At 45.1% G+C, this 26,466-nt stretch overlaps 1 protein-coding gene across 1 annotated transcript in view; it reads right to left on the bottom strand.

The window, feature by feature from the left end:
* The window catches only part of DIP2C (disco interacting protein 2 homolog C), a 195,093-nt gene that overhangs the window by 124,641 nt on the left and 43,986 nt on the right, over window positions 1-26,466 (bottom strand). The window contains exons 5-6 of the mRNA XM_021707986.1: window positions 13,666-13,791; window positions 809-1,018 (exon numbers count right to left, since the gene is read on the bottom strand). Coding sequence (XP_021563661.1) covers window positions 809-1,018; window positions 13,666-13,738 — 283 coding nt within the window. The 5' untranslated portion in view covers window positions 13,739-13,791. The remainder of the gene's footprint in view (window positions 1-808; window positions 1,019-13,665; window positions 13,792-26,466) is intronic.

The following is a 26,466-nucleotide window of genomic DNA, read 5'->3' on the forward strand; positions in this document are numbered from 1 at the left end:
GAGATGAGGTCTCGCCGCCCAGGCGGGTCTCGAACCTGTGGGCTCAGGCCATCCACTCACGTCAGCCTCCCAAAGGTATGGGATGACAGGCTGAGCCACCGAGCCCGGCTTTTATGGACTCTTACTGAGCCCCACCAGGCCCTCGAGGCAAGCTGGGGGCGGGACCACGCAGGGCGCGGCATCACGCCTCGCCACACATGCACCATCACGCATCACGCCTCGCCACACACGCGCCGCCGCTTGCCTCTGGCAAGCCCCACTGCGCCTCCTTTTCCAGCTGTTTTCAAATGTCTCAGGCCAGGCTTCCTCACTTGGGGCTTTTCCTGATACAGAGGATCTTTCTCGTGAAAGAACCTGCACATGCAATAGTACGAAGCACCCACGAAATCTGAATACCTGTGGCAGAAAACAGCATCAAACGGCAGTGACTAAAAGCCCCCCGGTTCTTTAAGCAACTCCCAGAGCCATGGCCAGTCCACTCTGAACTGCTGTCTTGTCAATGGCACGATTAACATTGCATGTAGGAGCAGATTTTAGCACCAGCAAGAAGACAACACACATGAGCAGACACGGCTGGAGATTTCCCCAAGGATGAGAACGGGCTCCTTACTGAAAGTCCCTGGAATTCCAGCATTGGGGTGACCTGGGAGGGAGAAGCTGCAGGGCGGCGTTCAGAGACAGAGAACCAGAGCACCCCGAGGTCGGAGGGCTCCTCGCTCCGTGCACTGGACGGCCGTGATGCAAACAGAAGAATGTGCAGAAAGACGCAGCACCCATGAGAACAGAAGGCGTCTGCAAGCGCGCTCACCTATGTGGGTCTGGGCCATGACGTCGGCCAGCCTGTGGGCGGCCCCGCTGCCCCCGCTCTGGGTCGAGGACGAGGAGGTGGTGGACGTGGTGGAGCCGTGGATGGCCTGGCTGATCCAGTGCTCCATGTTGATGCTGCCCTGGCTGGAGGTGGGGGTTCCCTGGGAGTCGCCCTGCACCGAGCCTTCGTCTTCCGAGCCCGAAGAGGTATCTGCAAAGAGAGGCGAGGGGCCGTGAGCCGCGGCAAAGACCTCAACCTCAGAGCCTCTCCAGACTCACACACACAGGGTTACCTCCTGTGTGCCTCAATAGCTGCTCAATGGCCTTTTGCTTTAAACACTCCCGAAAAAGCTTACCATTCTTCAGATCACAAATCATTCTTTTAGTGTAGTAATTTTTTCACCCAAAACGCCTGAAATAAATATGCTACCAAAGGCTTGTTCTGACAGTATCATCTCAAAGACACTCACCAATTTCCTCCACACAAGAGTTTGGGAAGGAACCCAGTGCTTTCTTTGGGCGCATACACCAAGGAAAAGGCAGGGCCGGATCTCCCAGGTGCTGAATGCATGTGCTACATTCATGGGCTTCGAGATGTGACTGTTTTTAGCCCTTGTCAACGCTACACAGTCCTCCGAGCGACCGTTTATTTCTAAATTCAGTGTGAGTGCAAGAAACCCAGCACCCTGCTCAGAGGCTGAGGTACTGAAACAGTGTAGAAAGAACGCACCGCACGTGGAACAGCCCACCCGCCCTGACCCCACACCCTCAAGCCTCTGCCTCCTTCTCCTGAGCATACAGTAAACGTTCGTCACATCATACTTTATGCTCAGACTAACTGTTTACTTTTACAGTATTCATTTCTTATACATTCTCACATTGCAGCAGATTTATTTTTCTGTCTATACAGACTGGCTATCTTGGATTGAGATAAAACATATTTTTTTCTGACAATTGATGAAAATATCTTTAATTTCATAACTTGTTACATAGCATCAAGGGTTTTAAGAACGAACTATTGGTGTGTTTGCTATTTAAACTTCAATGTGAGGATGACATTTAGAATCCCACCTACAGGTGAGTCAGGCCGGGAAATGCAAGCGAGCAGCTCTAGAACATTCAATGAGGTTGAGAGTCATGACAATCTTAAGACAGGATGTTTCCCACAACCATAGTGTAAAGAATGTTCACACTGTTAGTACCACTGTCACATGACCTATGCTGCTTGGAAATTTTTTTTAAGTTTACTTGTTAGAGACTTCTTAGAAAAGCAACAATATTAAGAGCCTGAAAATTCTCTTTTCCTACCTTACCTTTTAACAGAACTTACACAATTTATATGAAAAGTTCACACAACTTACATATTCCGACTCGAGACTTTTGAGAAGTGTGCATACCATGTACCCATACCAAACATAACCATCTCCCCAGAAAGCCTCCTCGTGACACTTGGTGATCTTTCATTCTCCTCGCCCACCTATCTTCTGCAAGAAAACTACAGAATAACACCCCTCATGACAGACACAGAGTCCTCAACAAAATAGTAGCAAACCAAATAAGCAACGTATAAGATAGATAATACACCATGGCCTAGGGGTGACTAGAATTATACACTATACACAGGGATTAAGGTAGATTTAACATTCAAAGGTTAACTAACACTACACAACTTACTAGCAGAATAAAGGGAGAAAAACCACGTTAACCTTATAAGACATGGAAAAAGTCTTTGACCAATTAAAGACAGACTCTTAATGAAGTAGAAGTAGATGGACATTTCCTCTACCTGGTAAAGGCATTTGCGGAGAACCCACGGCTAAACTGCATCTATGATAAGATATCGATGCATTTCTCTTAAGACTGACAAGAGACAAGGATGTTTCCTCTTGCCATTTTACTCAACGTTAATCTGGAAAGTTCTAGCTCATAAAACAATACATACATTATAAATGAAAGACATCCAGAATAGAAAGGAAGAGATAAACGTGTCTTTATTCACAGATGACATTATTTGGTTTGTAGAAAACTGCAGGGAATCTACCAGAATTTTTTTATTTTTTTTGAATTACTAAAAAAATGAGTTTGGCAAGGTCGCAGTACACAAAATATAAAAGGTATAGAAACAAGCAGTGAACATTTTGCCATCTGTATATATTTTTTGGTGAGGTGTCTGATAAAGTCTTTGGCTGATTTTTTAATCAGGTTGATTGTTTTCTTATTGCTGAGTTTTTAAAGAGTTCTTTGTATACTTTGAATAAAAATTCTTTTTTTTTTTTTGAGTTGGGGTCTTACTCCATTTCCCAGATCCAGGGTGGAGTGTAATGACATGAACGTGGTTCACCACAGCTTCGATCTGCTGGGCTCAGGCGATCCCTCTGCCTCAGCCTCCCAAGTAGCTGGGACTACAGGTACACAACAAACATCCAGCAAATTTTTTGATTTTTTTTGTAGAGACAAAGTTTCACTATGTTACCCAGTCTGGTCTTAAACTCTTGGATTCCAGCAATTCTCCCACCTTGGCCTCCTCCCAATGTGCCAGGATTACAGGAGTGAGTCACTGCGCTCAGCCTAAAAGTTCTTTATCATATATAGGCCTTTTGGACAATATTTTCTGCCAGTCTGTGGTTTATATTTTCATCCTTTGATAGTGTCTTTCATAAAGCAGGAAATGTTAATTTTAATGAAGTCCAGCTAATCAATTCATTTTTTTTCACAGAGTTCAACTTTGGTGTCATATCTAAAGAGTTATCACCAAACCAAAGTCACCTAGATTTTCTCCTGGGCTATCTTCTGGGAGTCTTAGAGTTTTGCATTTTACATTTAGGTCTATCATCTATTTTAACAGGCAGGGATACTCACTACTGCAGTAACAAGGATAGGTGCTGTGTGACCTATCTTTAGTTAATTTTGCGAAGGGTGTAAGGTCTGTAACTAGATGCATTTTTTTGGCCTGTGAATACCCTGTTCTTTCAGCACCATTTGCTGAGAAGATGATCCTTTGCTCCTTTGTCAAAGTTGAGTTGACTCTATATGGATTTTTTTATGGGGCTCTCTAGCCTGTTCAGTTGAAAATGTTTGTTATTTCACCAGTATCATGCTATCTTGACTATTGTAGCTTTATAGGAAGTCTTGAAGTCAGGTAGCACCAGTCTCCAGCTTTGCTCTCCTTCAGTGCTGAAGTGGCCATGATTCTGGGATTTCTGCCTCTCCAAATAAACTTGAGAATCAGTTTGTTGAGATCTAAAAAACAGAACCTGTTGGGATTCTGATTGGGACTGCATGGAATCTATACATCAAGTTGGGAAGGAATAACACCTTGACAATATCCAGTTTTCCTGTCCATATATATGGAATGCCTATCTACTTGGTTTTTCTGTGAGTTTTTAATCATAATTTTAGTTTCCTTATATATTGTACATATTTTGTTAGATTTGTGCCCAGGTATTTCACTTTTGGAGTTCTAACGCAAATGGCATCATATTTTTAATTTCAAATTCCACCTGTTCATTGTTGATATAGAGGAAAACTACTGACTTCTGAATATTAAGCTCAGATCCTCCAAATTCCTATAACCACTTAAGAGTTCCAGGATATTTTGATTTGTTTTTAGGTCATCTCTTTTGGACTTCTCACATAGATAAGCACGTCACCTACGAACAAGGTGTTGCTTCTCCTTTCCCAGCCAAAATGCTTTTTCTAGCCTCAATGGCATTGGCTAGGACTTCAAGTAAATTGTTAAGAAGGAGTGGCGAGAGGGAACATCCTTGCCTTTTTCCTGATCTTAGTGGGAAAGCTTCTAGTTTCTCCACATTGAGTATGACGTTAGCAGTAGGGTTTCTTTGTAAAGTTAAGGAAGTTCTCCTCTATTCCTAGTTTACTGAGAATTTTTATTATAAATGAGTGTTAGATTTTGTCAAATTCTTTTTCTGCATCTATTGATATGATCGTGTGCTTTATCTTCTGCAGACTGTTGATGTGATGAATTACATTAATTGGTATTCAAATAGTAAACCAGCCTTGCATACATGGAATAAATCCCACGGTTCTGGTGCACAATTCTTTCTGTACATTGTGGGATTTGCCAGTATTTTGAGGATTACTGCATGTATGCTCATGAGAGACGTTGCTCTGTAGCTTTCTTGGAGTGCTTTGTTCTACTTTCAGTATCAGAATGATATTGGCTTCACAGGATGAATTAAGATGTATTCCTTAGCTTTTATGTTATGAAAGAGATTATAGAGAATTATGATTTCCTCTTAGGTGTTTGGTAAAATTCATCAGTGAGCCCATTTGGGTCTGGTGCCTTCCATTCTGGAAGGTTATTAATTACTGATACAATTTTTTAGCAGATGCATGCCTACATTAATGGTACATCTTTTGTTTGAATTTTGGCAGATTGTATGTCTTTAAGAAATTGGACCATTTTGATTAGGTCATCAAATTTGCAGCCATATGCTTGCTCACAGCGTTCCTTTACCATCCTTTTGACGTCCATGGAATCTGTAGTGATGTCACTTACTTCATCTCTGATATTGGTAATTGGTATCCTCTCTCTTTTTTCTTAGTTAGCCTGCCTAGAGACTTACAGGTTTTTTCTTTTCAAAGAATAAGCTTTTGGATTCACTGATTTTCTCTACTGATTGGCTTAGAACCTAATTTTCTCTTCTTTTTCTAGTTTCCTAAGGTGGAGTTACTGATTTTAGATCTTTCTTCTTTTCTAATATATACATTCAAAACTACAAATTTCCCTCCAAGCACTGCTGTTACTAAATCTTGTAATTGCTGTAGTGTTTTCATTTTCATTTAGTTCAGAATTTTAAAAATTTTTCTCGAGATTTCTTCCTTGACCAATGTGACATCTAAATGTATTAGAAGTGTATTGTTGAATTTCTGAATATTATTAGACTTTCCAATTATCTGTTATTGATTTTTAGTTTAATTCTGTTGTGGTTGAGAACATACTCATTTGAGTCCTATTCTTTTAAATTTGTTAAGGTGGGTTTTATGGTCCCAAATGTGGTCTATCTTGGTGAATGTTCCATGTAAGCTAATGTATTCTGCTGTTGTTGAAGAAAATAGTCTATGAATGTCAATTCTGTCCAGTTGATTGATGGCACTATTGAATTCAATTTTGTACTTTCTGATTTTCTGGCTGCTGAGTCAGTCCATTTCTGATAGAGAGGTGCTGAAATCTTCAATAGTGAATTCATCCATTTTTCCTTGAGTTCTATTGGTTTTTGTCTCATATATTTTGATGCTGTTAGGCAAAAACACATTTAAGGATTGCTTTGTCTTCTTGGAGAAATGACCTCTATATTATTATGTAATATTCTTTTTTTTTTTTTTTGAGTTGGAGTCTCACTCTGCTGCCCAGGCTGGAGTGCAGTGACGCACTACTCACAGTCACCCCAGCGTCAACCTGCTGGGCTCCTGCAATCCTTCCACCTCAGCCTTCCAAGTAGCCAGAACTACAAGCTAATTTTTGATTTATTGTAGAGATGAGGTCTCACCAAGTTACCTGGGTTGGTCTCAAACCCGCAGGTTCAGGCAATTCACTCACCTTAGCCTCCCAAAGTGCTGAGACTACAGGCTGAGCCACCAAGCCCGGCCGTAATATTCTTTATCTGTGACAACTTTCCTTGTTGTAAAGGCACTCTGCCTAAAATTAACATAGCCATTTCTGCTTTTGATTCATGTAAGCATGTATATCTTTTTTCATCCCTTTACGGTTGATCTCTATGTGTCTTTATATTTAAAGTGGATTTTATATAGACAGTATATACTCAAGTCTTACGTTTTAGACCCCCTCTAAAAGTCTTTCTTAATTGGTACATTTAAGCTACTGACATTAAAAGTTATTAATGATATGTTGGATTAATTTCTATGTTTGCTATTATTCTCTTTTTTGAAAATTTTATGTAATATTTACTAACCTCTCTGAAACAAGCCAAAAGTCCTATGACTATTGGAACTACTGTGCTAAAATGTTGCTCCACATGACAGAGGCCTACACAAAATATTTTAATGTTATGCCTTCATTTCATTCTTAAGGAATCAACATGTGAACATCACATTTAGGTGGCAAAATTCAGGTTACAAATATAAAATAAATATTAAACATCTAGTTGACTGGAAAACATAACAGTTGTAACAGTCATGCCTTGCACCTTGGTTAAGTAAAGAGAGAAAACGGGCAGGGGTGTCATAAAGGTATGCAAAGATTTGACAGTTTTAATAATCCTTAGTCCTTCTGAGAAACATAAATATTTCTGTAGTGTGGCGGTTTCAGTTCAGCAGAGTGATCTCCACTCCATTCACGCACTCCAGTAATAGCTGTTGATTTTGATCACTGAAAACCAGACTTAAAGTCATTGTTCAACAAGCTGATGATACAACAAATCCCTTACACTAAAAAATAGTTTAAATCTGGAAAGTAGAAGGTCAAGCATTGACCTGTTATTAATTACTTTTAGATATAAGTGAGACTGTAATACTATACATAGTCAGGTACATAGTATGCATAGCTATGAATATGGTACACAGTTAACTCCAGTCACCGCATCTTATATTTATTGGTCATCAACAGTACAAATTTTATGCTTCAAAAGAAACATATCCCACAAAATAATTACGTTTCATTTTCTTTTAAAGGCAGAAGAACTAAATTAAAGAAAGAATTGGCTTTTCTTGCTATCTCATTTTCAAAGTACTGAGACAAATTTGCTAGAGAAATAGTTATATATTTTACCCAACATCAAATAATCTGCAAAAAGTTTCCAGGGTAGGTGGATTTCTTGTTCAATTTCCAAAAATAAATAAAGGCTTTCTAATGGAAAGCATTTACATGGCTAGCTCTATAAAGTAAACACTAAAAAGAAAGTACAAAAAATGATGTCTAGGCTTTTGAATAGTCCACTCAGTTCCACAAAGTATTTTCTGTCCCAACACTTTGGTCTATTTCAAAAGATATTCACTTCCCAAGAGTCTTAATTTCAAGCCAGCCAGTCTGTTTCCATGGTAACACTGCAGGATTCCGTGGCCGCCGTAAGTCGCGTCAGTCGACTGTGCAATTGTTCTATCTTCTTTACATCTTGAGCTTGGTCCGCTCTACACCGCAAACAAACTAAATCATCAGTTTCTTTAACACACAAAGCCCCATCAGAATGCCTCTGTTTGAGAGCCACATGTGCTGCCTTCACAGGGTGGGCAAGGTAGACCTTCTCAGCCCAGCTCAACTCCCCCCGGTCTGGTACCGTGGCATCGCAGGAGGCTCGAGGTGGAGGAGGAGAGAGGTCGGACTGGCCCAGCCACCTACCCACCGCCCACTGCCGGGACCTACTTGCTCCTATTTTCTATCTGTTGCCCTTGCTCTTTACTTCTGCTTTTGTCTTTCGCCCTTTTTTGCCTTTTGTGGACTTAATTGAACATTTTATTTTATTTTATTTTATTTTTGAGTTGGAGTCTCACTCTGTTGCCCGACTGGAGTGCAGTGACCGCTCCCGGCCACCGCAGCCTCGGCCTGCCGGGCTCTGGCGATCCTTCCGCCTCAGCCTTCCAAGTAGCTGGAACTACAGGCATGCGCTACCACGCCTGGCTGATTTTTTGATTTATTGTAGAGATGAGGTCTCGCCAAGTTGCCCAGGTGGGTCTCGAACCCACGGGCTCAGGCCATCCACTCACCTCAGCCTCCCAAAGGCGCGGGATTACAGGCTGAGCCACGGAGCCTGGCTTAATTGAACATTTTATATGATTATTTTCATTCCTTTCTAAGCATATCAGTTATATTTCCTTTTTAAAGTAGTTGCTCCAGAGTTTACAACATAAATTTACAAGTAACCCAAGTCCATTTTCAAATAACTTTATACTGCTTTATGGGTAACGCAAGGACCTTATCGTATCAAAATAGCTCTCATTTCTCCTTCCTGTCCCTTGTATCACTGCTGTCATTCATTTCACTCATCTGTATGCATACATACGTGGGTATTTATGATGTATACATATGCACACATAATCAAATATGTTGTTGCTGTTTTGAATAAGCTCTTACCTCTTAGATCTATTAGGGACAGAGAGATGAAAGTTTCTATTTCACCTTCACTTGTTCCTTCTTTGATGCGCTCCCTTTCTTCATGCAGAGTCTAGTTCCTGACCTCTATTCTTTTCCTTCTCTCTAATGAACCTAACATTTCTGCGAAGCAGGTCAAATTCCCTCAATTTTTGTTTGTCTGAAAAAGCCCTTATTTCTCCTTCACTTTTGAAAGATAATTTCCCTGGGTACGGAACTCTAGGTTAATGTTCTGCTTCTGCTTTTCTCTCAGTTCACTCTGCCCTCTTAATGTGTTCATGGTTACCAAAGAGAAGCCAGACGTAATTCTTGACTTCAGTCCTTGATAGGTAAAGTGAATCTTCCCCGGCTTCTGTCAAGACTTTTTCTTCATCCTTAATTTTTTTGTAGTCTGAAAATGATATGCCTAGGTTGACAGGGGTTCCCTCCCCATTTATCCTGCTTGATGTTCTCTGAGCTTCCTGGATCTGTTTTGATGTCTGACATGAATTTGAGGAAATCTGGTCATTACTGTTTTAAATATTTCTTCTGTTCCATCCTCTCTTTCTTCTCCCTTTTATATTACCATTATGCATATGTTACACCTAGTGCAACTGTCCCACAGTTCTTGGATACTTCATTCTCTTTTAAAGGTGTTCTCTTTCCTTTTCAGTTTTGGAGGTTAGAGTTGGTGAGACTCACCCCAGCAGGCTAGTCTCCAGTTAACTAGTTTCTCCTGAAGGCAGACCTTGTAAAGAATGCTGTGGCATATTTCAAAATGATCCCTTTTCTCTGTTGCCTACTGGACACATAAAGGGATTCTTCTCTGACATTTACTTTGAGAACCAGGTTGCACTCCTGGAGGCACAACCCCAAAAGCCTGGGGACCCCCTAGAAGCAGGCGCCCCTGGAGTTTTTGACTTGCAGCCCCACCCACACCTCACCCACAGCACTTTGCCAATTACAGTTGAAGGTTTCCATCCCAGCACTGGTTTCTGGAGCTTTCCACTATAGTATATTCTCTGTTTCCGCCTGTCTGGATAATTTTAGGGACAGCAGTTTGCCCTTCTCTTACAGACCTAAGAAGAGTGGCTGATTTTTCAGTTTGTTCAGCCTTTCAATTGTAGTTAGGATAAAGTGGTGACTTCCAAAGCTCCTAACGTGCAAAACCTGAAACTTCCTTATTTCCATATTTAAAAGAAATTTTTATCTTTCTCTGCTCAGCTCAAGTATTAAAATATTTTTCTCTAGTTCTTTGACATATTTTCATTTGATTCCCTGAATATTTATAACTGCAGATTTAAAATCTGTCTTCAAGCATCTAGACTAATGCTTTCCAGCAGAAATATGAGCGTCCTATATATTATTTAAGCCTTCTAGTAGCCACAAATATATAAGCGGGTACAATTAATTTCAGTAACGGTATTTTTATTTAACTCAAAATGTTCACCTTATCCTTTCAACAAGAAATGAAGACTGATGAAACATTTTCCATCACTTTTTTTCATATTAGCCGGCAGGCGTTTCACACTTAAAGCACACGCAGCTCATGCGTGCCACACCTCAGGTGTTCGGTCGCCACCAGTGGATACTGACTACTGGCCACGCAGTGGGCGCCATTGTGTATTCCTTACTTATTGACTGTTCTGCTTTCGTGACCACAGATTCTAGTTCCCGGTACTCTGTGTATCCAGTGGTTGTATACTGAATGCTGGACACTGTGGATAACATGCTATGGAGACTCGGGATCCTACACTTTCCTCTGAAGCTTTTTAAGCTTGCTTTAGCAGGCAGTTCAGTCACTAGCTGATCACCTGGACCTTGAGCAGAGGTGGACGCATTCTTGGTGTAGATCTGTGGAAAGCTCTCCAGTCCCTTTGCCTGCACCCACCTCTGCTCCCCCGCCCCCAACTTTCAGGATGGCTGTGCTCTGCTCAGACTTGAGCTCACTGTGCCACGGTGTGGACATTTTCTCCAGGCAGATAACTTATGAACTGTGGGCTCCTCACATGGGGTCTCCTGCCCTCTGGTTCAGTCCTGCACCGTTGTGGAGCTGTGGTACCCACACTAAAACGGTTGTCTCATTTGTTTCCTGCAGTTGTGCAGTTGTTTACAGTGGGTATGTTAGTTGAGTACTAGTTATTTCATTATGGTTAGAGGCAGAAGTCTTGGCAAATTATTCTTATAGGAGAGGGACCCCCCAAAACCCCAGATGTATAAACAAAGTGTATTTATTCTCACACTGGCACAATGTTTCCTTTTGAGGACTCTTTTCATCCATGAAAATAAAAAAAAGTCATTCAGGGTGAGATCAGGTGAATAAGGAGGGTGAGGCACAGGGATTGTGCCATTTTTGGCTCAAAAACTGCTGAACACGCAGCACAGTGTGGGCAGGTGCACTCGTAAATCACCCATCATGAAATGGGCAAACAAATAGAAAGAATCTCCAGAAACAATTCACTAAAGCTGAGCACAGCCTCTCACAGCAATGCTGGATGACACACTGATGTTGATGGGTTCCTAGAACAGTGGCCTAGTGGGGGATGCCTGTACAACAAGCCTGCCCTCCAAAAGGTAATTCCAGTTTTGGCTTTTGTGCCTGCCCCCCGCCCCCCCTGTATTTTTATATGTAAAAACGTAAGGCAAGTTTCACCAATAGAAGACAACAGCCCTAAGTGGATTTTTCCAGAAACTGTGACACTAGTCAGCAACTAGTCATTTCATGGAGACAATATAAATTTCGAGAATATCATTTGAAGAGCAATGGACGTGAGATGAATCCTGACAACTGTTACCAGCAACCAAAGAAAATGGATGAGAGAAAATGAAGCTAAGATTTTGTTCAAGCAAGCATGATAAAAAAAAACACGCAGACTTCTGCTAAGCATAACATACAGTGAGTAAAAATTTTCATGACGATGGTATTGACACTGATGATTGCACAAAACTGTCCCATACGATATCACTGTGACTCTTGATGAAAATTTACAAAATGTATCACACAGTTTACATGAAAATGCTGGTCAAATAAATGCAAATGTTTCACCAAAAATAGCATTTCCAATAATATTCTTTTATATTTCACAAAGACATTTATACAACAGGGTTTGTTTCTCATCATACATGACCCAGTAACATTTCCAGTGGATGACTCAGTATGAGAAATAAACATACACATGAATAATCACATTGCTTCTTGCATTTTAAATTCCTCATTTCTCTTAAAAAAAAAAAAAAAGTGGTTCAGAAATATGCCCACTTCCCCAAATACTGCCTAGTTCCAAAGATGTGGTTAAAAATATTTTAAGTGGTTTTGTTATCCTTGTAAGTGCATTTTGTTTGTTATGCAAACAACACATATGCAATTAAAATTTTCACCATGTTTTCAATTTGGGCAGATTTTAACCATAAACTAAAACAGGATTAAGCAAATTATTTTCAAATAGTCTCAAATTATGTTTTGTGGCTTTATATAAAGAAAGGAAGGAGACTAAGTAAGCAAATCAGTGAAAAAAACACTTTTGCCTATTCTAGAATATTGTATCCAAATGAGATGCAGAACATTTATCTGTAAATACATAAACAAAACAACAAAAAACCAAAAGTACACACTATTTGTGTCCTGTTCTATAAAGCTCAGTGCTTTCACGTTTGAAGGCACATAAACATGAACACTTACATCACCTGAAACAACACTGGGATACACTCGAACACGGCTCTGATCTGAAGTGCATCCTTCTGTTATTCTCGCTGCTGGGCAACGTGCTGAGCTGAACCTCAAAACATAAAAACGCTCCCAAAAGTGTGGTACATGTTCAACTACGCTTACTGCACCTTAAGTTTCTTCTGTGGAAAACAAACAGTGGCGTTTAAAACTGTTCAAAGTGGTGTGCAAGGTAACTTAGGTCCCTGGCGAAGACAAACTTGCAACAATGACAGGAATCAAAATAACAGAAACAAAGTACCAGATAAAGTAGGTTCAACCCTTCAAGTTTCTAATAGTTAGTTACCTGGATAACTTAACTTTCTGCTTCACTTGGATTTTGAAGATCATGAGATGATACAGTTTATAGTTATTTGGGCAGAGTAAAACAGAGAATTTGTGTAGTCATATAAAATTCAAGATGAAATACATCAGTATTATTTAAAAGAAATATAAATGAGCTATTATCTGCAATCATGTAGCTCAGAGGTTGGCAGGTCTGTGGACCAAATCCGGTCCGCTGCCTGTTTTCGTAAATAAAGTTTTATTGGTACATGGCCATACCTATTCACCGACACATTGTCTAAGACCCCTTTCACAGCTGAATGGCTGTGCAAGATCTCTAGGGCGGCAGGAACCAAAATACTACCTGGCACTTTACAGGCAAAGTTTGATGACTCCTGACTCAGGTAACTGCCTACATGGTCCAATCCACTTGGCTTCTTAAACAGTACACCAAGATGGCACACTTACATCATAAAGACTTGTGAATATGTATACACCAGTCTAAGCCGAAGATAAGTCCAGGGTCAATGAGAACTATTCACAAACTCTTTTCCATATCAAGAGTCAGAGGAATAAAATTTTGCAAGTTCTTGTTAGTATGTATCATAGGTATGAGTCTTGATGAAAAGTTTAAACAGAGACATACATAAGCATGTTAAATTTCCTTTCAAGTTTAACTTAATTTAGATGCTGATTTTGGACTTGTGGTTCACAAAACTTGAAGTACAACCCCATTATTTTGAAAACCGAAGAAGCTGATGGCTGTGCTAGCCATCCGTCAGTTCCAAGATGCACGTCACTTCGAAGCAGCAAGTGAGTCGCTCACCTGGGGGTGTGTAGGCATCCATCGAGGTCTGCACGACCAGGGACCTGCGCTTGGAGGGCATCGGCACGGCCATCTTCCGCTCTTTGTGTTTAGCGAGAGCCGCCTGAACAGCTTCGGTGTGCACGTCTGAAACAGAGAGAGGGCTTCATCACCCACAGCTCGGCGAGGTCTGAAGGCCCATGCCTTCCTCCTTCCTCTCCGAGCCTGCAGCACCGTCTATCTTCCTCCTGAAATTCACCTACAGATGGATGGGCATGGAAAGAAAAGATGTCTGACCCTGCTGGCTTCAGAGCACCAGTAAAAGACATTAACATTCATTCACAGACTTTTGATTACTCATTTTACTACCACAGAATCTGCATAAATAATCAAATACAGGCTGTAAACTGCTCTGTGATTTTTCTTTTCTTGGGATAAAAGGACCTTGGTCTTGGAGATTTCTTTACAGGGCACGTGTTCAAGCCTACGTCCTCTCAGCGTCCTGCTGGGGGACGTGTGTGCACCATGTACACTTGGCAACATGGCGATGGCCACAGCTCTCCCCACTGGGGCTCAGCTTGGGGCCAAGAGTGTGTAGGGCAACTTGTGGCTATTATCCTGTTATGGTAAGTCCACACACATGTACTGAACGCCTACTTCATGAGGTCGCATCCTAGGGGCTGGAGACAGCGGTGATCAGGCGGATACAGCCACAGGGTCCCACATAGGACACTTTCCAATGAGAGAGACAGATGAGAATTGAAACTGGCTGTAACAGAGATAGATGGAGTGGCTACTCTGAATTGCGAAGCCAGGAAAAGTTCTCTTAATGTGAAATGTGAATAGTAAGAATGAACCAGCCACTGACTGTCAAGATGAGACTCTCCAAGGCACAGACAAGAAGCTACTCAAAGGCCCTACTTAAAGGACAATGGTATCAGCAGAATACAAACACCACCAACAGAGAAAGCCATGGGAGCGAAGACAGGTTGAGGAGGGAGGGAGTCCCCAGGACGCGGGCTCTGGCACGGCTGGGTCTGGACCCCATCCAAGTGTGACAGGAAAGCCCTGGGGATTTGAACAGGGAAGGGGGATCATTCTGGTGGCCTCAGAGAGCCCCACCTGACCCGCCCAGTTCTTTCTCTGAGCAGCTGCCGGAGGACCCGGCTGCCGCTTCAGAGTGGGGCTCAGCCAACCGCAGCCCGAGGGCCACATCCCGCTGCAGCTCTTTCTGCAAATGATGTTTCATCAGGACACAGACACAGTGCTCACATCCACATCGTCTACGGCTACCCCCCCCAAGAGGGCGGCTTGAGCCTTTTGACCATGCCCACCAGGGCCCACAAAGCTGAGGATATGTGCCCAACATGGCCCGTGCCGGAACGCCAGGGAGACCAGCGTGGTCCTGCTCCAGCTGCTGCAGGACACAGATGGATGGAGAGCAGCCCCCTCACCACGGACCCCAGACACAGGTAACCAGAGCAGGACTTGTGGCCTTGTGACCACGAAGACGGCAGGCTGCCGACTGTGCAGCAGAGGTGAGCACCCAAGAACCAACGGAATAACTAAGACGGGTCACTCTCCAAAGGACATCAGTGGCCTGTTGAGGCCCCAGCACTGTGGCACAACGATGCTTCCACGCATCCGTAAATGGCGCCCTGAAGACCCCATCAGACTACACGCCGAATGGCGCCAAGGACGAGAACAGGGTGACCCCTCCCCAACTCGTGCTCTAGGATCCTACCAGCGCAGGCCCTCAGACAGCACGCTGGCCTAACTGAAATGTCTGAGTCGGAATCTACCCCCGTGTGTTCAGTTGTGACCATGTTTGATAAGGCTGGTCCGATTCCAAATATCCAAACCAGAAAGGAATGTTGAACTACCAACACTCCAAACAGGGACTGGATGGACGGCTCTCTGTGGAAAGACGTTTCGAATGTGACGCCCTGTGGCGAGAAGGGGACAAGCCCACGTCACTGACTTCCTGGTCCCCACCTGCCTCTCACTGGGCATGCCCCACAGAGCCAGGTGCTCTTCCAGCGCCCTCCTGGAAGAAACCCTATGTGGCACCTGGTGGAGACTCGCCTAGACGTCCAGCTCAGAGGGCTGCGAGTCTACTAGCCAGGGGCTTGGACCCTGTGGGTGAGGGGGGCGGAGGGCTGAGCACAGGGCAAGGGGGAGCATGACGAAATCCGTCTTCCACGAGAGCCAATGCCGACGGGCCACAGGGAGGCCCGGCCAGTCTGGGCGGCCTAGATGCCACAAAGGGGACCACGCTGGACGGACACACGGGCTGGAGAAAGAAGGGGGTCGGCCGAGAGCGAAGAAGAGAAAGCCCAGATCCACCCCGAAAGAGCTCACATGGGGCTTTTGGGAAGAGATGACCACGTGGGTCAACAGGCGGCTACAACACAAATCCTCCCCTGAAAACTCCGCGTCGTTTCATAGACAGAGCCTAGGGGTGAAACCCAGCAGCTGTGAGGCAGGAGAAGTCCTTCAAAGCATCTGATGAAGTGTCCCGCAGACGCTAAGTATCCTGGACAGTTTCGCCCAGCCACGGGTATTAGAACTCAGATGAGAGGCCGCGAACGGGAAATAATGGGACGCAGAAATCTCCTGCTGGATTGAAGATACTGGCAGGATATTGGAAGCCTCAGCAAACGTGTGCAAATATCATGATCTCTGGGTTTTTTTCTTTTTTTTGAGTTGGCATCTCACTCCGTCGCCCAGACTAGAGTGCAGTGGCATGCTCATGGCCACCCCAGTGTCAACCCACTGGGCTTAGGTGATCCTTCCGCCTCAGCCTTCCAAGTAGCTGGAACTACAGGCACATACCACCACACCCAGCTAGTTTTTTGACTTGTAGAGAAGAGATCTCGCCAAGTTGCCCAAGCTGTTCTCGGACCCTTGGGCTCAGGCAATCCTCTCACCTCAGCCTCCCAAAGTGCTGGGATTACAGGCTTGAGGCACCACGCCCAGCCATGGGCGCCCACGACGGCGACAAGGTCTGTGGGTCACACTCCACTCAACACACAAACGTGTCACGAGCGCCTACGGACATCTGCGCTGCGAACAGCTTGGAGAAGACAGCCTGGCTGTACTGCCCGCTTCAGGCTCCCAGAGACAGCCGCCGCTCCCCAGCATTTCTACACGTCCGGGAGGACACGCGCCAGCAGCAGCGGACAGCGATGCCTCAGCCACAAGAGGCCAGGGAGTGGTGGCTTGCAGCTGCACGTCCGTGGAAAACCTTTTAGCCTGGATCCGCAAGGTGGCATTAACGTATGACCCAAGAAGTGAGAAAAGCAGTCACCATGCAGGGAGTGCTGAGTGAGAAAGGGACAAGGCAGGAGGTGGGCACGGCTGGACTCAGGCTGGTGGGGCAGACGTGGGTGTCCTGAGGAGACCACAGGGCCCCAGAAGCAGGGTGCGGGCCGCTTGGAGGAGACCACAAAGCTGCTGCCCTGGGCACGCACAAGGCGGACTGGGAGGCAGAGCCCCGCTCCCAACACCTCCAGCTCCCTCCACGAAACACACACACTCAGAGCCATGGCCTCCAGAGAAGGCAGCACAGGGCAACCTGAGGCTGGGAGGCTGGCGGGGCCGGGCGGCGCTTCCGGCCTGCCCTTCCTCCGCGGCCGCGATCTGAGGCTTGCTCGCTTTAGGCTTTCATTCCCAGAGCCCCAAAGCAGGCGTCCGTGGTGAGAAAGGGTGATTCCGGATCAGCTTCGTGCCGCAGCAAAGCACCAGAGGAGTCTCGCTGGAGACGACTTGTGGCGCTTCTTGGACAAACGGTGTGCTAAGAGACCTCTTCAGCGGAATTCCTGAAAGGACTGAAATGACAACAGGCCACTCAGCGTGTCATCTGGTGCTGGAGACCAGAAAACAGTCTCTCTCCTGGCAAGAGTCCGCCCAGGCTTGGTACCGCCGCACACACAGCACGAGGCCGCGCCTTGCACGTCTCCATTCCGGCCAGCGCCTCTTCCTCCAATGGCCGCCGTTTCACCGGCCGCAAATCCGCTCAGTCTCCTCTCCTCCAGCCGGACCGCAACAGGGACCCGGCCCTGTTCTGACTTCTCATGATCTCTGCCTCCTCAGAGAAACTCACTTTTCTTTCCACACAGTTCCCTGAGTTGAGACTGTCTTGAAAGGAAGCTGTGAGGGATTGAGCGACGCAAAATGTTCCTGCTTCTGGGGAAACAAAAGAATACGGATTAAGAGTCCAGGCCTGGTACTGGAATCCCCGCTGCCTGTAAGCACTGCGTATGTGTTTCAATCCCTCTCAGGCTCCCTCTCATCGCCTGCAGGATAGAAACAATACCACAGCACTGTGGAGATCACGTACGACAGAATGCACAGAGCAGACCAGCAGCTCCCTCCGAGAGCACTTGAAGATGAATGACTGCTGTTTCCATTAACATTTGGGAGCAGGGGGTTAGTCACAGTAGGTTTTCAAAACTGGAAAAGCCCAGAGGGACTGGACTGCAGACGGCTCCACCTTGCTCTCAGGTACTGACTTGAGGATCTCCTGGAGTGGCACCGCCAAGGGCACTCGTGTCCCGCAGGGCCTCGGGTAACGCAGGCTCACCCTGCACAGGTGTCCTTCCGCGGCTTCGCGTCAGAGACACAGGACGATTCTGCCAACATCACATCTGGAGGGCAAGAGGGAATCCGGTGACAAGGCTGGTCACCTTTGCACGGGAGGAAGGAAACATCGCCAGGCCAGTCTCTGCAGCTCTGACCAGCCCCGGAAGGGCAGGCCCAGGGGCGGTCACCAGGCCCTTCTCTTCACGAGACTCCCGCACTTTGCCGTCCCTTGTCAGAAGTTTAAATGAGGTCGCTGAGCCGATTCGCGCTCTTGGCGTAGGAACAGAGGGCTCCACTTTCACTGGGTTTCAGCAGACTGCAATTGGTTTGGAACTGGCATCTCACAGTGTGAGAGCAAGGAGCAGAGCAGGCTCAGAGACTCCAGCCCAGCCGAGTGGTGGGAGAAGACTGACGGGAAAGGAACACATGGGCCGAAGGCGGAAGGGAGGTGCAGAAGCAGCCGCGGAGGTCACAGCCCAGGGTCCGCCGTGGGCCTCACGTGTGCCAGCTGTGGACAGCTGGCCACTTTCGACTGGCCAAACTCCGCGACTGGCACAAGAAGACGAGTGGCTCACACATCCAGTGAGGCGGCAGCTCGCCAGGTGAAGGCTACGGAGAAACCTCTGCGCCAACCCACATACGCAGGGATGCAGCTAAGTGAATCTAACCACTGCCGCCTTTTAGTCATCCTCTCAGCCTCAAGAGATGGACCAAGCTTCGTAAATGGGTTTCTGTGGTCTCCAATCATACTCGAAAATATCAGAATAGTGGGTTTTGTAAGGTGGGAAACGAGCACATTGGGTTTTTGTTTTTTGGAAAGGGTGAGAGTAGAACCTCCTTGTGCCAGAATCTCTGGTTTACAGGAGAAAACCACCACCTGGTCTGTTTTAGAACCTATCTGCTTCAGTGAAGTTTTCAGTCATGAACTCCTGGGCTCAAGCAATCCTCCCACCTCGGCCTCCCATAGGGCTGGGCCTACAGGCATGAGACGCTGTGCTCAGACCCTACTTTTTTCTTAACCTGGCTAGTGGCTTATCAATTTTAATCAATCTTTAGAAACAATCAATATTTGCGTTGATTTTGTCTAGTTATTTCTTGTTTTCAATATCATTGATCTTTGCTCTAACCTTTATTCTCTTTTCTTCTGCTTACTTTGGATTTAAGTTGCTCTTCCTTGTTCTGTAAGTCCAACATTTAGCTTACTGATTTTAGCTCTTCTTTTTTTGTGTTACAAGGGGGGAATAAAAAAACCCTGGGATTTCTAAAAATCTGTGTATTTATCCTCTCATGTTTAAATTTCAGTCACCTTCAAAGTATTCTCCATCTGACATAATACGCCTATCGAGAGGCTTTCTCCACTGCTCAAAACAAGCTTTGAACTCATCAATCTTGATGTCTTTTAGTGCTTCTGCCTTTTTGTTTGTTTGTTTCACCACTCCACTTTGGCTTTGGGGACTTTTTTCTATCTGGGAAAAAAAAAAAAAGTCACTTGTGGGGAGATCTGGTGAACAGGGCGGGAGGGGCACAGAGGTCAGGCCACTTTTGGTCAAAAACTGCTGAGCCCGCCGAGCTGTGTGGGCAGATGCACCGACACGGTGGAAGAACCAGCCGCCTGCTGGCCACGACTCAAGATGCTTCTTCCACAAAACGTGATGCAAAAGTCCCAGATAAAGACTTCTCAAAACTCCCGGATAAAAATTTTGGTTGACCATTTGATCCAAAGGAACAAATTCCAAGTGTACAATAAGGGCCCCACCCTCCAAAAGATAATTCCAGGTTTTGGGGGGGTTCCCCCCTCATGTGTATGCAATGCTATGCATTTCTAAGCACTGCTTTTGCACTGTCCCACAAACTTTGATCACTTATGTTTTCACTTTATTTTATTTCAAAATAGTTTTCAATGTTTGAGCTTGATTCATGTGATATTTTAAAGTATGTTGTTTAATCTACAAGAATTTTGGAGTTTTCCAGCTATGTTTCTGTTATTGATTTCCATTTTAATTCCTTTGTGTTCTGAGATCATACTTTGTTTCCCACTAGTGTAAGTTTTTTAAGATGTGTTTAAGACCCAGAATGGGTCTACGTGAGTGAACATTCTGTGTGAACTTGGAAAGAATGTGTGTTCTGCTGTTGATAGAGGAAGTACTCTGTATATGTCAATTAACTCTAGCTGATTGACGGCATTATTCAGTTCAACTGTGTCCTCACCGATTTTCTGCTGCTGGATCTGTCAGTTGCTGACCCGGGGATGTTGAAATCTCCCACTCCAAAAGTGGCTCTGTCTCCTCACTGCTGTCTTATCGGTTCCCGGAGTAACATATTTTGAGTTTTGGTTATGGGTGCATACACACTAACGATTGTGTCTTCTTGGAGAGATGACCCTTTAATCACTATATATTGATCCTCTTGCTCTCTGTGCACTGAAGTCTTCTGTCGAAGTTATTACAGCTACCCCTCCTTTATTTTGATCAGCATTACAACGTTAACTCTCTCTGCCCCTTTAATCAAACTGTGACCACACATTAACGATGGGTTTCTTATAGACAACATACGGTTACGGCTCATATTTTATTCATGCCAGCGGCCTCTTTTAATTGGTGTATTTAGGTCACTGAGGTGCAAAGGAGTTATTGATTTGGATCAAGAGCTACATTCTTGTCTCTGTTTTCTGTTTGCTGCCATGGTTCTTTGTTTCAGTTTTGCCTTCCATTCTTTTTCTGCCTTTTCTAGTGTTAAGTGAGCACTTTATATGATTCCCATTTTTCTCCTTTTTTACCTTGTCACTTACAAGTTCATTTTTAAACTTTTAGTGGTTGTCCTTGAATTGGCAACATCCATCCATAATTAATCCAAGCCCATTTTCAAATCACACCCCTCACAGGCAGCACGAGAACTTAACAACAAAGTGCTCCCAAGCCTTCCCTTCTGTCCCTCATGGCATCTGTCATTCATGTCACAAATCCAAATCGCCCTTTCTCACTGCATCTATTGTTCTTATCGCTACCTCTGAGCAAACTTCCATCTGTTAAGTCAATTAACAACAAGAGAAAGAAAAGATCTTGTTTTATCCTTGTGTATTCCTGTGCTAACGCTCCTTTCTCGATGTGGATTGGTGTTTCTGACCCAGCTGCGTCCGGGATACCAACGGGTCATTCAGTGTGCCCTCTGTTTAAATGATGAGGCACAGAAATCAGGGTTAAATCCACTGTCCTTGGCATGGGACACCCAGACCTTCCCGCTCCACCTTCGGCGGCCTCTTGGCCTTTCCCACTGTCCCACAGCCTTGGCCCAGGTGGCCATCGAGCCAAAGCGGCTGCTGGGATGGCTGGCCACACCTGTGCAGTTCCGTGTGGGAGCCCGAAGAGGTGGCTGGTGACGCAGGACCAGTTCATTACTTCTGCGGGGCTTTTGTTTCCAGCCTTGCCCATGTGGGTCTTGGATTTTTCCACTTTCCACTCACACCCTCCAACTTCAGGGCAACAGTCTGCCCTGCGATCTCAATTCTTTGATGGGCCTAGGAAGAGCTGTTTATCTCAGAGGGCTCGTTGTCGTTCTCAGGCAGACCAGAGTGAGGACCTCCAAGCTCCTACATGCTGGGCTGGAAATCAGAAGCCCACACATCCTTCCATTCTACTATCTACCTTCACTATTTTCTCCTTTTTTCTCTCTGCAGATGTAAACTTTCACCTCTAGCCCCTCAAGTTAAACGCTTGTGGCTTCAGTGTTCGGGATCTCTTCCTACTCAATGTAAATATGTTAGACTATCGATTTCTTTCTCAGCACCAGTCTTGCTGCATCCCACAGACCTTGATTCACCACTTTCCACCTGAGACACAACCGCCTCTTGCCCTGCTCCTGCTTCCAGACAGGACCCAACCGAATCCCACCAATCTACCCTGTGTTTCTGCGACACCTATATTTCCAAAATGCCCTCGGCTGAAACGACAAGGTACAGCTACCAAGAGAGAGCCACTTTCCTTAGTGGGGACACTCAGACCTTCATTCCCAGCCTTCATCGGCTACTTGGCCTTTCCCGCTCTCCCATCGCCTCGGCCCCCCCAGGGCAGCTCCACAAAACAGAACTGCCACGGAGACAGCACTGGCCACACCCGCGCTGCTCAGGGTGGGGGCCTGAAAACTAGCTTAAATGTGGACGGTCCCATGAGGCCACCACATTGGGCAGTGTAGCTCTCCATGGATGGATGTGAAAGTGGTGTCCATTTAGCTGCACCATGTGCATTCTTTTCTCCTAGCCCATCATAGCCTAACGTAAGTAAGGAAATCACATTATTTATGTGAGAATCAAGGACCCCCAAAATTGTGTTGTTCGGACAGAACACAGGCCACAGAGCAGGAACCTCACTAAAATCAGTAAATCCAAGTTGATTCAAGAAAGCGAAACATTCCTAAACTAGAAAATTAAACTTCTGCAGTAAGGAAGTACTTACAATAGAGTAACTCTCTGACAGCAAGGACAGTCTTTTCTGATTTTTGTCTCACCGACAGTGCATAGCAAAGTGGTCAGTGCACAAAACTGTCTGTACATAGGTTGAATCGGTGAGTACCAGGACACAAGTCTATTCCCGGGAACTGAACGCTGCTATGGTTCAGACTTTAAACTCCGTCATCTGCATAAAATCAGCTTACAGAATGGGATAAGATGCAGAAGTTTCTAAGTCATAGTATCTCTCAACTTTTAAAAAAAAATGACACTTAAAAAAATCTTATGACAATGATTCTCAAACTCTTTAACCCAAAGAACACTTTAAGCTCCTAAAAATTGTTGCAAACCTTAAGAAGCTTTTGCTAATGGGGTTACCATTTTGATATCTGTGGTATTAGAAAGTAAACTGAAAAACTTTCTAAAACACAAGACTGTCAGAACACCTCCACCCATTAGGCAGCCTCGGGGAGAATCCACCGTATGTTCATGCAAGAATCAGGGTGAGGAAGGCGGATGTGACAGTGTCATTCTGGAAAACTCTAAGCTCACAGCCATTCCTGAAAGGGCTTCAATATCACCCCGGGGTCCCTGGACTCTGTGTGAGCTTGGCTGTCCTAGAGGAACACAGGTCTCCGAGGTGGCAGCCACTGCTGCCCACGCTTACAAAGGATGAGACAGGGCTCTTAAACCTGTCTCCAAGCTCACACAAAGACAAAGCAATAACTCTAGCCATGTTAGAAAGCAGTTTGCTGCATGTTAGTTCTAATATTCTTTGTTGTCAGGGTAGGTCTTGGTTGGAATGGACACAACACAAACCTCAAGGTTTTCTTTTCGAGGGTTTTTGGTTGGGGGAAAAGAATGTTAGAAACAGCTAAAACTTAACCTCTAATTTAGAACTTTATCAAGTAAAGGTAAAAAAGTGCCTAACGTACAGTCTAATACTTTCTGGGCGCTCAATACATGCATTCACTTCCCAAATCAAACTTAAGTTCCAAAAGAAGAGAGACAGTACTACTATAAAAAATTCTAGTCAGAGTTCATTACACTGTAAGGTCATGGGTTTACAAATGAAATATAGCCAGAGAGATTAAATGGCAAACTGGACTGACTGTTAATTAGGTCAATTATCTAAGAGATAACAGAATTACTTTTTGGCTGACATAATTTAATCACTGAAGCAGCCAAAGCAGCTCTACTGCAAGATAAGTGGTCACAGAGCTCTAGCGAGTCAAGTCTCCAGAGCCACAAAACATTCTCTTGTTAATGTCTGAAGTCTTCCATGTTGGCTCAGGAGAAAAAAAACAAACCCCAGGAAATTCTGAAAAGCGTTCACTAGCAACACACTAAAAAGAGCTCCACAAATCTCACACCTTGTTTTCAAAATCACATATGAGCATATACTAGAAGAGACAGTAAATTATACCATATCAGTAAAATATCTAAATTAACAAAACTCATGGGAAGATTCCCATAACAATAGGAAACAGCAGAGATAAAGGTATAAAGTGAGGCATCAAATGAACCCCAGCAATAATCTTGTAGTTTTCCTGTAGAGCAGCTGCTGTGACATCCAGGGGCAAGGTGGGGGCAAGATGGTCAGTGTCAGCTGGGGAAGACTGAGTCTTCACAAGCACATGCAGAGGCCCTGGAGGGCAGGCGTTTTGCATGCAGATCAGTCACTATTTACTCAAAATGGAGAGGAGTACCAAGCTCTTAAAAACTAAAATAGCATACGTGGAATAATAGCATTTTCCAATATGCATTACATAAACTACACAAGTTTTCATAGTACCCTCAACACAGATAATAGGTAAAGCAAATTATTAACCATTCTTAACCTACAGACAGGAACCATGATTCCCTAAAGGCACAGAAGTAGGTGCAGAACTAGAGACATCATCTATGCAGGTGTGTAACTCAGACATCTAGGAGTCACTCTAGGTGCAGAATCAGAGACCATCATCTGGGCAAGTGTGTAACTTAGACATCTAGGAGTCACCTTTATTCACTCTCTCACACTCCTCCATGTTAATTCAGCCTTCAGGTCCTATTGCTATTATTTTCTAAACATATCTCACTGAAGTCAACTTATATCTCCTAAACATACATCAGTCTCGGACATCAAGGTCTCTTCAATCCCTTCACTCCAGGCCACGGTTCACATGCTGCTGAAGTCATCTCTCCACATCCTAAATTGGCTCCCGTTGTATCTTTGCCTAAAGTCCTCAAGTGGTACCCTAATCATCGTCAGGATAAAGTCCAAATTCTAAGCATGATGCACAAGCTACCTTATAATCCAGTCCCTCCTATCTAACTTTCTGCCCTTCCCCAAATGTGTTATGTTCCCTCATCCCAAATATAGACGCCCAGGCAATGTTCTAGGTGCTTAGCCATCATGAATGAACACGACATAGATAGATCCCTATATTCTTTTTTTTTTTTTTTTTTTGAGTTGGAGTCTCACTCCGTCGCCCAGACTGGAGTGCAGTGGCCGCTCCTGGCCACCGCAGCCTCGACCTGCGGGGCTCCGGCAATCCTTCCGCCTCAGCCTTCCGAGTCGCCGGAATTACAGGCACGTGCTACCACACCCGGCTGATTTTTGATTTATTGTAGAGATGAGGTCTCGCTGCCCAGGCGGGTCTCGAACCCGCGGGCTCAGGCCATCCACTCACGTCAGCTTCCCAAAGGCGCGGGATGACAGGCCAAGCCACAAGCCCGCTTGATCCCTATATTCTTCTGGGAGTAGATGAGACCTAGGTAGGATGACGGATAAGAGAGGGCCGGATGATACACACGGAGCTGGATGGATGGATGGACGGTATAGGGAGGTAGAGAGTGGATGACTGGTATGCAGGGAGATGTTTGGTGGATGGATAGACAGACAGATGTATGCATGGGTAGATGGGTGATATAGGTAGAGGGATGACTGATAAATGGCTGAAGAGACAGAGGAGGGATGGACAGATGATACAGGTAGATAAATAGATGGCTAGTAGGTCAGATGGATGGATGGATAGACGGATGGATGGACGGATGACACAGGTAAACAGGTGGATGACTGACAGGAAAATGATTGCTATTAGGTGGATAGATGACAGACACCCAGATATGTTGACGGACTGACAGAGCGTCAGGTGGCGATAACTGCAATGGAGACACGAATCAGGACAGGGAAGGGTAGGGATCGTGTACAAGGAGGCACGATATTTCACAATTTTAACTGAGTGGCGAGAGAATGCCTCACACAAACAGGAGAGATCAACCGAGCTTCTCACGTCAGCCAGGGTGGACAGGGGTCTCTCCAGAGGACGGTGCCTGCAGGGCTTCTCTGAGCGGCTAAAAGGCCAGTCTCCTCAAGCCACCCTCCTCTGCCCAACCTCTTCTGCCTCTCCCCACCTCCCCCCACCACCACCACCACCACCACCCTCCATCTCGCACTTCTCTCCCCACACCTTCCTGCCTTCCAAGAGGCAAGGAGGCCTCAGAGACTCTCTTATCCGAGAGATGACCATGCCCTGCTATGTGAGCCTCCCTCATGTGTTTATTTAAAAATTAAAACCTGAGTCGACCACAACTAGTCACCCTCAGCTCCCAACAACTAGCAGGATTAAAATGCCGACATGCATCAAAGGGCCGCGTAAACGCAGGGCGTGTCAACTCCTCATCCTCGGTGGTGTCATGAGGAAAGATGGAATGTAGCATGCAGAGGGCTGTGACTAAACTTCCCTCTGAATTACTAAGAGATCTTTTTGTTGTTGTTGCTGTTGAGTTGGAGTCTCACTCCGTCGCCCAGG

This window comes from Carlito syrichta, unplaced genomic scaffold, assembly GCF_000164805.1.
Source record: "Carlito syrichta isolate Samal-C Ts95f unplaced genomic scaffold, Tarsius_syrichta-2.0.1 Scaffold130363, whole genome shotgun sequence".
Taxonomy (NCBI): domain Eukaryota; kingdom Metazoa; phylum Chordata; class Mammalia; order Primates; family Tarsiidae; genus Carlito; species Carlito syrichta.